General features: G+C 37.5%; 1 protein-coding gene across 1 annotated transcript in view; it reads right to left on the reverse strand.

The window, feature by feature from the left end:
- The window catches only part of LOC149775655 (protein mono-ADP-ribosyltransferase PARP4-like), a 126,873-nt gene that overhangs the window by 18,772 nt on the left and 93,399 nt on the right, over window positions 1–14,702 (reverse strand). The window contains exons 31-33 of the mRNA XM_089943841.1: window positions 13,763–13,936; window positions 12,393–12,460; window positions 1,097–3,422 (exon numbers count right to left, since the gene is read on the reverse strand). Of these exons, the coding sequence (XP_089799967.1) occupies window positions 1,097–3,422; window positions 12,393–12,460; window positions 13,763–13,936 (2,568 nt within the window). The remainder of the gene's footprint in view (window positions 1–1,096; window positions 3,423–12,392; window positions 12,461–13,762; window positions 13,937–14,702) is intronic.

The following is a 14,702-nucleotide window of genomic DNA, read 5'->3' on the forward strand; positions in this document are numbered from 1 at the left end:
TGTGTTATGTAAGCACCAGGAAATGATTGGCAAATAAATGATGCCCTATTTTAATGTAACTAGCGGCACCTAAATATGCAGGCTCAAGCTACCATACATGTGGCAACTATTTTTCCCACATTTTATATGTCACCTTATTCTCCACATGAAAGGCATTTAACGCTGTTGACCACAAATTTATTCTGAATTAGTTTTTTTTAGGGTACATAAGCTGCATGGTATGATTCTTTATTCATTCTTTTAATTTAATGATGGTAATTAACGTTTTTATATATGGCATAGTAATGCCCGGAGTTCACTTTTGTAAATTTCTTTGGTGGGAATGGAGATACTACAACATTCACAGTGATAATTCTTGGGATTGAAACTAATTGCTGCCAATTTTATTGTTGCAGTTTATTTTTTGTTGTAGTTTATTTTCTGTTTTTGGTATTGTTGTAGGGTTAAAAAAATAATTATAAACTGATGTGAATAATGTTTAAATGTAACATTCTATTTACTGAAGAAGAAAAAATTCTTTGAAGTGTGATAATTGTTTTGTCACAACAATATTCATGGGTGATAAAATTGAACATGACTTCTGTGGACTGCATAAGATATATCTATTTATCTAGGAATGTTTTAGGAGAAATGAAAATCGACAGACGTAATGTAATAATTGGGAGTTATCTGCAAAATTTGGGAGGTATTATGAAATTGAAAGGTAGGCATGGAAAGACACCAAAAATCAGGTTTGACAGGTGTGAGAGTTGACAGGTATGATCACTTTTGCTCTCTGAAGGCAGCACAACAATCAAGGATCAAAATGTATTTTATTTGTAATTTTTAAAATTTAAATTAAAAATTAGAATTTTCAGATTCTTAAACAAAAATACGGGATGGTCCCGAGTAAACTGGATGAATGGCAGGTCTGCTGTTGTAGTTAAAGTAGTCAAAAACAAAATGGAGAGGGCTAAGCATAAGTAAATGTTGAAATAACAATACAGTAAATGCCAAGGCTGGTTGATGAATGTATTTTGGTTTCATTGGCTACAATAAAAGTATGATGCATTAGCAGTTACCCTACAGATATAATGGTTATTTTTCCTGATATTACCTGGATGACCTATTCTCAGGTTCCATGTGACTGCACTTTTGTCATCTGATCTCTGACCTCTTTCTCTGCTCATTGACCTTTGATAACAACCTCTCGATCTGTTGATCCCAGATCTGTCCCTGTTTCTTCTTCTCTGTGAAGTAATCCTTTCTATAAAGGAAGGGTCTGATGACAACGAGGATGACCTTCTCTGGCTCAAAGACCTGCATTGTCTCCCAGATATGCTTTGTCTTCCTGAACCTGAAAGATCTCTGGATCTCCTCCCTGAAGTGCTTCTGATTCTGGATCTCCTCTGGCTTCTATTTTGTGAGATACTTCGTTTCCTCTTCCTGCCATAAGACCTATCTCTAGATCTACTGCTGGCCATACTAAAACTTCTTCGAGATCTGCTCCTACTTCGTAAAAGATCTCTTGAATGCCCTTTAGATCTGCTCATGTATCTCCCTCTCCTGGGAGACCTGCTCCTAGGGGGTGAAAAATCTCTTTTCAGAGCTCTGGCAGATGAGCTCAAACTTCTAGAAATAGACTTGGATCTCTGGCTTTCTGAAGAGCTACTGCTACTTTTTGAAATTCTTCTTGTTCTCTTATGAGGAGACCCACTTCTACTTCTTGCAGTTTGCTTTGATCTCTTGGATAAGACAATCTGTTTACCTCTACCTCTAAATCCACCCTCGGATTTTCTGGAAATTTCTGCTGCATAATCTCTTTTGTCTGATTTAAGTCTAGGTTTTACCATCTCGAATTTGTAATCTACTTTGTTCTCTTCATCTTCCTCTTCCTCTGAGGCTGATGTCACTGAACTTTTACTATACATAAATTGTCGGTGTGATGCTGATTTTCTTGCAGCCTTTGCAGCAAGATGTTTTCTAGAAGCGAAATCATATTGTCTAGGCCCTCCAACTGGCTTCATTTTTTGTGGCAAGTCAACTTTTTGTTTTTTGTAAGTTTCTGAGTGTCCTATGGAACTTAATTTTGTACTTTGATCTTGTCCTTGGTACATTCCTTTATATTTTTCAGCTTGTGTTGATGCTTTTTCCTTTGCAAACAACTCAGGTTCACAGATAGGTATTTGATTTGCTTCAGTTCTATTAGTTTTCAATCCTGGTTTTGGGTCCAAGATGAATGTGTCTTGTGCAAAATATTTCTGAGGTTCCAGATTTAGCTGAAGTTTAAAAGTATCAGATTTCTGTGGAGATAATGCCAAGTAGGTTGGGGAAGTAGGGCTGTAAGAAGGAGACGTTGGCTGGTAAGAGTGGGAAGGGGTCACATTCTTGTCCAAACTATCTAACAATGCAGGTTGATAAAATTTTATCATTGGATGCATGTTTTCTTCTAAAGTGTTTTTTTCTGCCTCAACTGAGCTAGCCATAATTTCATGTGACTGGATGGTCTGATTTGAACTCTGAGATTTTATCAAGAGCTGATGCACTTGCAGATTCGGCTGTTGAACTTGCAGATGCTGCTGCTGTTGCTGCTTCAACAGTTGACTTGCATCATTCATCTGATAATATTCAACACCATGCTCATCCTGTGCTGCCCCAAAAATGTCTTCGTGTCCAAACTGTGGGTTCATCACTGATACCGCATCAAAATCATTGTAGAGACCATCAACTGATGCTTGTCCATTCTCAGTTGGAAGCTGATCCGATGATGGAGCCAAAAAAGAGGGTACCTTTGGAGAAGAGACTGAGCATAGATGCCAAGCATTTGATGTATTGTTAGATAAATACCCTAGAGGAACAGCTGTGAACTGAGGAGCATCAGAATCATCAATTACTGTATCAACAGCAGGACCAATAGAATCTAACATTCTATCTAACTCCATGTCCATGACGTCAGGGTTACCATCATAAGTATCAAATATGTTTTCCTGGGTGGGAACGTTTTCATCTTTTTGCCTTTCCAAAGATGGAATGTCAACAGCCGTCCCACTGGGTGTCCTCTTTCCCATTTCTTCCATCTTCCTACCATTCTCAGAATCCACTTGGTCTGCTAAAACTTCTCCACTTCCGGTGTCAAAAATATCTTTTTCCATCTCTAGCTGACTAAATTTACTTGCTTTATCCAAACAAGAGGCCAGTTTATTTTCGTGTACTGTCTGGTGACAGGCAATTGCCCATGAAGCCAGTTTACTCTTCATTCTCTTTCTGCCCTTTTCATGGGGACATTTTTCTCTGACAGCTTCTTCTTTATCAGGCTGGTAAAATGACTGGTGATCACCATCAGTTTCTACAGTAGAGAAAGAGGTCAGTTCCTCCTGAGGAATATGGTCAGGCATAAATATTTTCTCAATTTCCTGGCTGTGAATTTTTGGCTGGTTTGTATCCTAGAACAAAATATAACAATCAAATTAGAGAATGTAACAAGATGTGTGTCACAGATGCCCTCACCAATATGTTACAAAGATGTGTGTCACAGATGCCCTCACCAATATGTTACAAAGGAAGGTCAAAGCTATGACTCAAACAAGACAATAACTGTTAAACAGTTCAAAAAAAAGTTGACCTATGTCTTCTTAATGTAGTCTTGTACCATATTTTTTGTTAAATAAATTTAAATTAAATTTGCAACTAACAGGATGTTATGTTATGTAATGTGTCTCCCCCATGTGATTCAGTAGGAGTATACGACAAAAATTGCTTGAAATGATGTTGATAGTGAAATCTATGTAATTCAGTCAGGAAAGGCCACATCTGATTACTGGCTTGAACACTCAGTGTCAAATCCAAAGACTGATTGTTTAAACACTCAGTGTCAAATCCAATGACTGATTGTTTAAATACTCATTGTCAAATCCAATAACTGATTGTTTAAACACTAAGTGTCAAATCCAATGACTGATTGTTTAAATGCTCAGTGTTAAATCCAATAATAATAATAATGAGGACTTTGTATAATGCATAATCTTTAGAAGCTCTAAGCGCTTTACAACATTGGACAACACACAAGGACAAGATTACAAAAAACAAACACCATGAAATTAGAAAACAGAAAACATGCTGAAAATATTTAAGTTAAGTAAACATTAATAGGTCTTGAAGTCTGTTCATGCAATCTAAATAGGTGAGTTTTAAGGGTGCTCTTCAATGACTGACTGTTTAAACACTCGGTGTTAAATCCAATGATTGTTTAAAAGCTCACTGTCAAATCCAATGAATAATTGTTTAAACACTCAGTGTTAAATCCAATGACTGATTGTTTAAACAGTCAGTGTCAAATCCAATGACTGAATGTTTAAAAACTCAGTATCAAATCCAAAGATTTTTTAAACACTCAGTTTCACATCTAAAGAGTGATTGTTTAAACACTCAATGTCAAACCCAATGCATGAATGTTTAAGTACTCACTGTCAAAACCACTGACTGATTTTTTAAACACTCAGTTTCACATCTAAAGAGTGATTGTTTAAACACTCAGTGTCAAACCCAATGCATGAATGTTTAAGTACTCACTGTCAAAACCACTGATTGATTGTTTAAACACTCAGTTTCACATCTAAAGATTGTTTAAACACTCAGTGTTAAATCCAATGACTGATTGTTTAAATGCTCAGTGTCAAATCCAATGACTGATTGTTTAAACAGCAGTGTCAAATCCAATGAATGATTGTTTAAACACTCAGTGTTAAATCCAATAACTGATTGTTTAAACACTCAGTGTCAAATCCAATGAATGATTGTTTAAACACTCACTTTCACATCTAAAGGGTGACTGTTTAAACACTCAGTGTCAAACCCAATAACTGATTGTTTAAATGCTCAGTGTCAAATCCAATGAATGATTGTTTAAACACTCAGTGTGTTAAATCCAATGACTGATTGTTTAAACACTCAGTGTCAAATCCAATGAATGATTGTTTAAACACTCAGTTTCACATCTAAAGAGTGATTGTTTAAACACTCAGTGTCAAACCCAATGCATGAATGTTTAAGTACTCACTGTCAAAACCACTAACTGATTTTTTAAACACTCAGTTTCACATCTAAAGAGTGATTGTTTAAACACTCAGTGTCAAACCCAATGCATGAATGTTTAAGTACTCACTGTCAAAACCACTGACTGATTGTTTAAACACTCAGTTTCACATCTAAAGATTGTTTAAACACTCAGTGTTAAATCCAATGACTGATTGCTTAAATGCTCAGTGTCAAATCCAATGACTGATTGTTTAAACAGCAGTGTCAAATCCAATGAATGATTGTTTAAACAGTGTTAAATCCAATAACTGATTGTTTAAACACTCAGTGTCAAATCCAATGAATGATTGTTTAAACACTCAGTTTCACATCTAAAGAGTGACTGTTTAAACACTCAGTGTCAAATCCAACGAATGATTGTTTAAACACTCAGTGTGTTAAATCCAATGACTGATTGTTTAAACACTCAGTGTCAAATCCAATGAATGATTGTTTAAACACTCAGTTTCACATCTAAAGAGTGACTGTTTAAACATTCAGTGTCAAACCCAATGCATGAATGTTTTAGTACTCACTGTCAAAACCACTGACTGATTGTTTAAACAGTCACTCAGTTTTACATCTAATGATTGATGGTGTTGAAATTATTTTACAAGACAATTCAAATAAAGTGACTTGCGTAGAGATATACCATGTTGGTGACTCAGACTAAGGTTTGGGCAGATTTGAACCCATACTCTTTTTCCTATGATTCTGGCATGTTATTCATATAGCAGCCTGGCTCCTGTCTGAACTAATGCTAACATGGAAAGATGATCTACCACCATTTCATATTCAGCACACCATTCAATACTGCTGTACTTAAGGAAAGCATCACCTTACTATAATGGTGAAAGTTCAATGAAGTTTGTAACCATTTCCAAAACTAGCTACAATAAATGATTTGAACTGAGTCTGACCTTGACTTGCAGGAAGTACCGATGTACTGCTCCAGCTCACTACTGTTAAAAATGCATATTCAAGTAGCGGTCTTTTAGCAGAAACAGCCATTATACTTAGATTTATATTTTTCAGCTGTCTTTTTATATTAATATGCATAACATGTTGTGTATTTAGAATTGTCTCATCTTTGAAATGTGCTATATCCTTCAGGCAGTGATTACTAGGCTCTATCCAAAATGGTCATCAATATAGGAGCCAAAATGGCCAGGGATATGTCTTAAAATACTCTGGGGCTGGATTAGACAAGTTTCTATATAACAACAAAGGATTTTTAAAACAAAAATATGTCTTCTCCCTCCCAACCATGACAACTAATGTCATTCAATGCTACTTCAGAGAAGAAAATGAAGAAAAGTCTAGCAAGGTAAATGAAATGATGATAGACTGAATCATCTTTTTTATTTTTATAAGATGTCATGGGAAGCAATACACTGAAACCAGTCTACAATGGACACACAATAGATCTGTTAAATTTGTGCTTTATGAACATTTTTGGTTTACACTGAGATTTTAAAAGATTATTAATGGGCAGACAGCTAATTCAATTCCCATAGAAAGTAACGATGATATCTGGCTGAATTACTAAACTTTCACTGTAAGACCAGCAAAACATGATGGCATCCTATGAAAGCTCTATCCAAGAAGAAACTTTCAGAACAATGAAATAGTCTGCTGTGTGACTTGTTTTGAGAAAAATTTCTTTGTTGGTGCTAACCATAACAAGAGTCCCTCGTTGTGACTTAAGCTCTTTTTTCTGAAAAGAATTCCCAGGAATTCACAATAAGACTATCAATTCTTCATAAATGTTGAATGTTGAAACCATCTCTGATATCAGTGAGTGATAATATTTGCAAATTAGCTGTTGTGGCAACCATACTGGATACAAAATTGGCACCATTTTCATTTAAATCAAACTAAACATACATCATGGCAGCCATACTAAATGTCTGTTTCATACCAATTTCACACGGACTAACTAAATATCATAGGAATTATGTCGATGCAAACCCTATGTCAATATGACCATCAATTATAGAGGAGTAGTGATAACAAGATAGCAGCATGTCTGACAAATGCTGATATGAAAAGTGTGCATATGGAGTGATTGCTTGCTTCTCCTTCTTTACAGATTTCAATTTTCAGCACTTTTGTGAGACCAAGTGGTCCCTTTTGGTATTAAAGAATTCCCAAGTTAAAAATTGTATCAATTATTCAAATAAGATTTTCCATTGACCATGTGCATCACTGTGCCTGGTGCAAAGAGAAGTCAGTCCAAATTAAAATCAGAAGCGAGGCAGCTGTTAGTACCATACAAATTAGTTAACCATGACAACTTGGGAATTCACTGTATTTCTATGTAGTAGCTAATCAAAACAAATGAATAATTAGAACAAAAAAACACATACATAAAAAGAAACTCCTATTGCATATTCATATTGTGAAACAGCACAAAAAGCAAATCTGAACACAGCAAAATGTCTGTTGTCAGACACTTTTTTGTTATGATACATGTAATTGGTTAATCCAGTCTGAACACAACAAAATGTCTATTGTCAGACACTTTTTTTATTATGATACATGTATTTGGTTAGTCCAAACTCTGAATATATTGGCAGATACTTTATAATCAAAACTAGTTCATCAAAACTCCTTCAAAGGGAAGAAATCATGAATAGGGGAAGAGAGAAGAACAATGCCAAATGACTGCTGAAGGATGACAGACTTATAAGATATATGCATACTCATTTTATAACAGGAACTGATGACTTTGTAACACCTCTCTGATAACCAATATATAGGGTACATGCATACCAAATTTATAACAGGAACTGATGACTTTGTAACACCTCTCTGACAACCAATATATAGGGTATATGCTCACCTAATTTATAACCAGCATTTGATGACTTTGTAACATCAATCTGACAACCAATACATAGGGTATCTATGGTTGTCCTCACTTATTTCGACTTCAAGAACAAACTTAAAGACCTAATAATGTTCCCTATGTTAAATATTTACAGCATGTTTTTATGTTTTCTAATTTCATGGTGGTTGATTTCTGTAATAATATCATTATATATGTTTTTTATATATGTTATAGGTGTTGTCTAATGTTGTAAAGTGCTTAGAGCTTCTAAAGATTAGGTGCTATACAAAGACCTCATTATTATTATCTACATACCTAATACAGTTTACCCAAGAAGCAGCACCACGCCAAGAAGAAGGGTCACCCACGCATCAACACCTGCTGTGCAAGCAACCCAGAGAAAACACAGCAGTTCATCAGCAAACTGAAGGAAGCCCTCACCAAAGTGACACCTGATGACACCATTGACTCCATGTGGTCCCATATCCGTGATTCTGTGTACAATTTAGCCATCACAGCTTATGGGAAGAGGGAGCAAAAGAATGTCAACTGGTATGAGGCAAACTGGGAGGAGATGGAGCCCGTGACTGAGGCAAAGAGGAAAGCCCTCCTGGCATACAAGACTGCACCTAGCCCCAGAACACTACAAGCCCTCAGGATTGCAAGGAACAACGCCCAGAAGACTGTCCATCGCCATGCCAACACCTACTGGCTGAACCTTTGCAACAATATACAGACAGCTGCTGACACCAGGGATACAAGAGGAATGTATGAGGGTATCAAAATGGCGATAGGCCCCCCACTGCTACAAGACCGCCCCCCTCAAGACCAAGATGGGCGAAGTGATCACAGACCAGGGGAAACAACTGCAGCAATGGGTTGAGCACTATCTCGAGCTATATGCAACCCAAAACAATGTCACTGGAACTGCCCTGGACGCCATTCCAGACCTGCCTGTCATGGAGGAGCTAGACACACAGCCCACCCTGGAAGAGCTCGGAAAAGCCATCAATTGCCTTATCTGTGGGAAGGCTCCTGGAAGCGACGGCATTCCGCCTGAAGTCCTCAAGAGCAGAAAACCAGCACTGCTCCAGCCCCTACACATACTCCTCTGCCTTTGCTGGGAACAGGGATACATCCCACAGGACATGCGTGACGCCAACATTGTCACTTTGTACAAAAACAAAGGAGACCGTAGCGACTGCAACAACTATCGGGCATCTCCCTCCTCAGCATTGTCAGAAAGGCTTTCGCCCATGTTGCCTTGGCGCGCTTGCAGATCCTAGCCTCCCGTGTCTACCCAGAGTCCCAGTGTGGATTTCGAGCCGGCAGGTCAACTGTAGACATGATCTTCTCACTACGTCAGCTGCAGAAGAAGTGTCGCGAGCAGCAGATGCCCCTCTACATTGCCTTCATAGACCTGATGAAGGCGTTTGACCTGGTTAGTTGGAGTGGACTCTTCAGACTCCTGCAGAAGATCGGTTGCCCCCCACGTCTGCTTGCTGTCATCATGTCGTTCCACGAGAACATGCACAGCACAGTGTGCTTCAATGGCACAACATCTGAAGCATTCCCAGTCATCAGCGGAGTCAAACAAGGCTGTGTCCTTGCGCCAACGCTCTTTGCCATCTTCTTCTCCATGCTTCTCCAGTACACATTCAAGGACTGCAGCGAGGGAGTGTACATCCATACCAGGGCTGACGGCAAGCTGTTCAACATTGCCCGTCTCCGTGCTAAGACTAAAGTCACAGAGGTACTCATCCGTGAATTGCTCTTTGCCAACGATGAAGCCTTGACATCACACACGGAAGATGGACTGCAGCAGCTGGTATGCCGCCTCTCCCATGGTTGTAAGGAATTTGGACTGACCATCAGTTTGAAGAAAACGAACGTCATGGCGAAGGAGGCAGACTCCCCTCCCTCTGTCACCATCGATGGGTACAACTTGGAAGTTGTCGAGAACTTCACATACCTCGGGTCTAGTATCTCCAGCTCACTCTCCATTGATCCTGAGGTGAACGGCAGGATTGCCAAGGCAGCAGCAGTGATGGCCAGACTTAACCAGAGAGTCTGGAACAACCCCAACCTCAGAGAGAAGACCAAACTGCGTGTCTACCAAGCCTGCGCACTCAGCTCACTTCTCTACAGCAGCGAAACATGGACCACCTATGCAAGATATGAGAGGAAACTCAACAGCTTCCACCTGAGATGTCTGTGGCGCATTCTGCACATCCAGTGGCAGGACAAAGTACCCAACACAGAGGTTCTAGAACGCGCCAACATGAACAGCATGTTCTTGATTCTCAGCGAGAGGCACCTTCGCTGGCTTGGCCATGTCAAAAAAATGGACCCAGGTCGCATTCCCAAGAACATGTTATATGGGGATTTAGCTGAAGGTGCATGACCAACTGGACGACCACATCTGTGCTACAAAGATGTCTGCAAGGACATCAATGTCAACGACTGGGAGAGCTGTGCAAACAACCGTTCCAGCTGGCGTCTAGCTGTCAGGCAGGGAGTTAAAAATGCAGAGGAAGAGAGAAGAATAAAACAAGCTGAAAAGAGAGCTAGAAAGAAGGATAGACAAAAGCTTACTTTGGAGCTACGCCATCGTCTCCCATAGACGGATGGATGCCAAGAAGGAATACAGTTTGCTCTGCTGGTCAATATTATTTTATCACTGCACTTCTTCAAAGGCTCTGCAAACTGAAAATCATTACTAGACTCTACCCTATCTATATAGTCATCAGTTTAATTATTATTTTAGATGCAGGACTGCTCCTGAGAGCATGTGAATTCTATTTTGAGAACTGAATATCCTATCACAATCAGCTGTTTATAAAGGCAGAACCAATGCACTGAATAAAACAAGGAACTGGTGTTCAGGATAGTCAAGCATAGTTTTCCACAATTCATTCATGTTGTTTAAATGATACTTCTATCCATGGATTGCATTTATTGCAAGACCAACTATATCTGTAGCACTGCTTTCTGCTCTATGTTCAGTTAGCATCAGAATATCAGACCTTTTGTTCCCCAACATTTCATCCTTTGCAGACGAGATACCTCCTCCACATTCCTAAATAAATCAGTTACCCTTTATTTCAACATAACTCACTGATTTTTCACTTTAGCTTTTTCCCTAATGGCCGATAAATGACTCAATTTGCTATAACTCTCTTGGAGAAAATTCAATCAAAATCCCTCAATAGTTTCTGCAACACAATAGATCTTGATCAAAAAGGTGCTTGTATTCAAACTCTTATTCTATGTATGTATACGACCAATTGAAATCATGTAAAATCATGAACAAAAGATAAAAAGAGATTATATAATAAGTCTTAATTGCAAATAATAAAACATAACATACACTGGGTATGATGAAGTCATGGGAAATGCAGGTAATCTGCATGATCTTTATCCCGATGGGTTTTGATAGCTGCATAATTTTTAACATGTTGTGCAATATCTCCAATCAGTTTGGCGGTATCTTTGGTTCTTGTGTACCTTGTTGAGAAGATGACAAACTACACAACTAAAGATACAAAATCATTAAATGATTGGTTTAAATTAAGGAAGCATATAGTAATATATAATAATCCTTTTGGCCTTGTGTGACTCTCAGTCATTTCTGCTAGAAAACCATGATCCTGCAACATCTCCTCCAGCTCTTGTGTACCCTGTTGAGAAGCCAAGAAGCTAGTCACCACCTCCACTACACTACTTGCATGTATGATAGAGAGAGAAAAGAAATGATTTTTATTGTACATGGATGCCCCAACACAGTGCCTGCAAAACTAAATCAAAGAATGTACTGACAAGGTAACACTATACACTTGATAAAAATAAAAGCTGGCTCATAGAAAAACCCACTATAACTATTTCACCATAGCCTATGCAACTATCTGAACACATACAGTATTTGCATTACTATTATATCACCACCAGCATTTTTGTCAAAAATGGCTCCCTGAATTCCATGCAGCATATTTAAAGAGGGACTTTATATGCTGTTTACCCTATAAAGATTCTTTGACTTGCATGATCAATTTAATCCCATGAAAATGATTTTTACACAAGGGAAAAAACGTGAATGTCTCAAGAGGTTCTGGGATTAATAACAATGTCGTAATAATGTCTGCATTACATGTATGTTATTAATTCAAGAACTTTGCTCCTTTTGTCCAAATTAGGAGCTCTCCACTATGGAGGAGAATTCTCTCTCCCAATATGGCCAATCTAAATAATGCACAAACAAATATGTTTTTGAAATAAATTTAAGTGGTAACGAGACACCTGGCATCATAAATAAGTATAAACTAGGTAGTTTTAAGCAGCCACTTACCTGCAACAATGCTAGTTTTGATGAAAAGGTGGAGGTATGCATTTATTAAGGCATGTATATGGATTATATTAAATACAGAAGATAAAATGATCACAACCATGTCAGCCCAACTGGAAACAAGATTCTTACCGACCTGAAAACGTGGCATAGAGGTATCCATACCTTACTACTTTGAATTTCACCTGGTCCTCCCCTCAGACGAAGGACAAGATGTATTGTGGGTTCGTATCCTGGAAATAATGGAAAGGTAAATAGATATATAGAAAATTTGGAGCCTATTTAGTTTTTGTTGGTTTTAAAGGCACTTTTAACACATTATTGGCTATATCATGCACAGGAAATGGAAGCTAAGTGACATCCCCAAGGACACATCAAGGTAGCTGACCCAGTCTGGCCTGGTCAAGTATCAAATCTCTGCCTACTGGATTATCAACTGAGGCTCCCAACTTACAAAAGATAAATAGTGAAGATTTTATTTTATCATTAAATAGTGCAAGTGTATCTTTAAAAGTCAAATATAGAGGGAGTCTTACAAGATTTTATGCTTTTTGCTTGTGTCATGTTAAAAAAATTTGATTTGATAGTTTATGACTTCCAGAGGAGTCCGAATGTCCAAAATTGTCAACTGCATTGTCTTTCTTGAATTAGGTTTGGTTTGCTGTTCTGTGTGACATCATTCAAGAATGAAGCCTACCAATTACATATCAGCAGAAGATATCATTTTGTGTGTGTGCAGCATTGGATCACATCTTGCAATCTAACAAAGAAAAGAAGCATGGAAAATACATATAGAGTGACTGGGAGGTTTTAAAGTACCCCTCATCCTGTTATTATACCATGATGTATACATTACTGACTTTTATTGCATGAATCTATGTTGCGCTGAAAAAATGTATTGCAGATGGCCAACAAGACTAATGCAGATTTTTCAATAGAACATGGATGGGTATAATACAATTTCAAAATATACAGATCCCTCTATAATGATGTTTATTATACAGCTAACCATAATTCTAGTAATGCTTTTCATATTTCAAAATGTCTTAATTTTTCACAATCTGTCACAGTAAAGGTTTGCATAGCAATCAAATGAAACATTACGATTTGTTACTCTATGGTGGGTATTATAATAAAAAAATTTCTTCCAAACAAGACTAGAGATCAAAGAACCAATTGTAAAAGATTTAGGAACAACTTAGGCAGCAACTGCCAACTTACTTATGGATCATATTGAGGGGAATGGAAAAAGAAAGCAAGATCTGAAAAGTAATCAACAACTTGCATTGGGAACAAAAGTTTTAAATGAAAGCACATTTCTGTCCCTGTACATCACAGTCCAAGATTAATACTTTGTTCTAGCACATGCAATGATAAGCTGTCCACTGATCATCTGAAGTTTTCAAGTTTCTCCACCAAACATCACACCTGGCCATAATATCTGAAGCACTGAGATTATTTAATGTTAGTAAAATATCTTACTATAGATTATGCAGAGCAAGTTGAGTTTGAATGAAACCTGATGAAGACCTTACCCAAGTCCTCAATAAGCATGTCATCTGTGAGTTGTTTTCCAGCAGCAACAAGCCTCTGTTGGTCCTCAGGGATTCCCTCCTTGTCCATAATGGCATCTTTTAGTTGCCGCACAGTCTTGACTTGCACTCCTATAGTCTTCCCAGTCAATGTCTTCACAAATGCAAACACTGGCTCTAAAGACAACAAATTTGCAATATACAATAAAATAATGTAATTTTAAGTGAATATTTTTCAGATGTGATCTTAACTACCTAACTAACAATATTCCAGTGAACAAGATTATCAAGTTTTGGCATTCAAAAGTATAATCAAATAAAAAATTATTTTCGAAACTAAAGTGGAATACAATATACTCATTCTTAAAACTTAATTCTGAAAAAGAAACAATTCATTTTATTGCTACATTTTGGTTCTTTCAGTTGTCTTAATGACTCAACTATTCATAATTTTTTTATGGTCATATTTCCTCAGATAAGAAAGTAAAATTTGTTATTACCTCACTCGATGAGGAGATTTACTCAGAACCTGGGTGCTGTCTGTGAAAAACTTGAAAGAAAAGCATCTGAACGTATTTCCCCAATTTTCCAAACTTTATTTTAAGCCAATTGAAAGGAAAGAATTTACAATTTGAATTACATGACTGAGTGTAAGATCTGTGTAAACAGAAACATTTTTAACTCCCAGAAACAGGGCTTTGACCTGTATTTTACAGTTATGAAAAGTGTCCTCCCAGCACCCTAAGCACATCATACCCTTTACTAAATCAGATTAAATACAAACATAATATTAAAAACTGAAATGAGTTACTGCTTGTGTATGTTACATTTTTCAAACCATTCTTCTCTACACAAAGTAAAATGAGGACCCTATGAAGTGAAATTATAACTTTAGTGGGACTGGTTGAAGTGAAATTATAAATTTAGTGGGACTGGTTGAAGT

The sequence above is a fragment of the Sinohyriopsis cumingii genome, chromosome 19 (assembly GCF_028554795.1).
Source record: "Sinohyriopsis cumingii isolate HCF-2022 chromosome 19, ASM2855479v2, whole genome shotgun sequence".
Lineage (NCBI taxonomy): Eukaryota > Metazoa > Mollusca > Bivalvia > Unionida > Unionidae > Sinohyriopsis > Sinohyriopsis cumingii.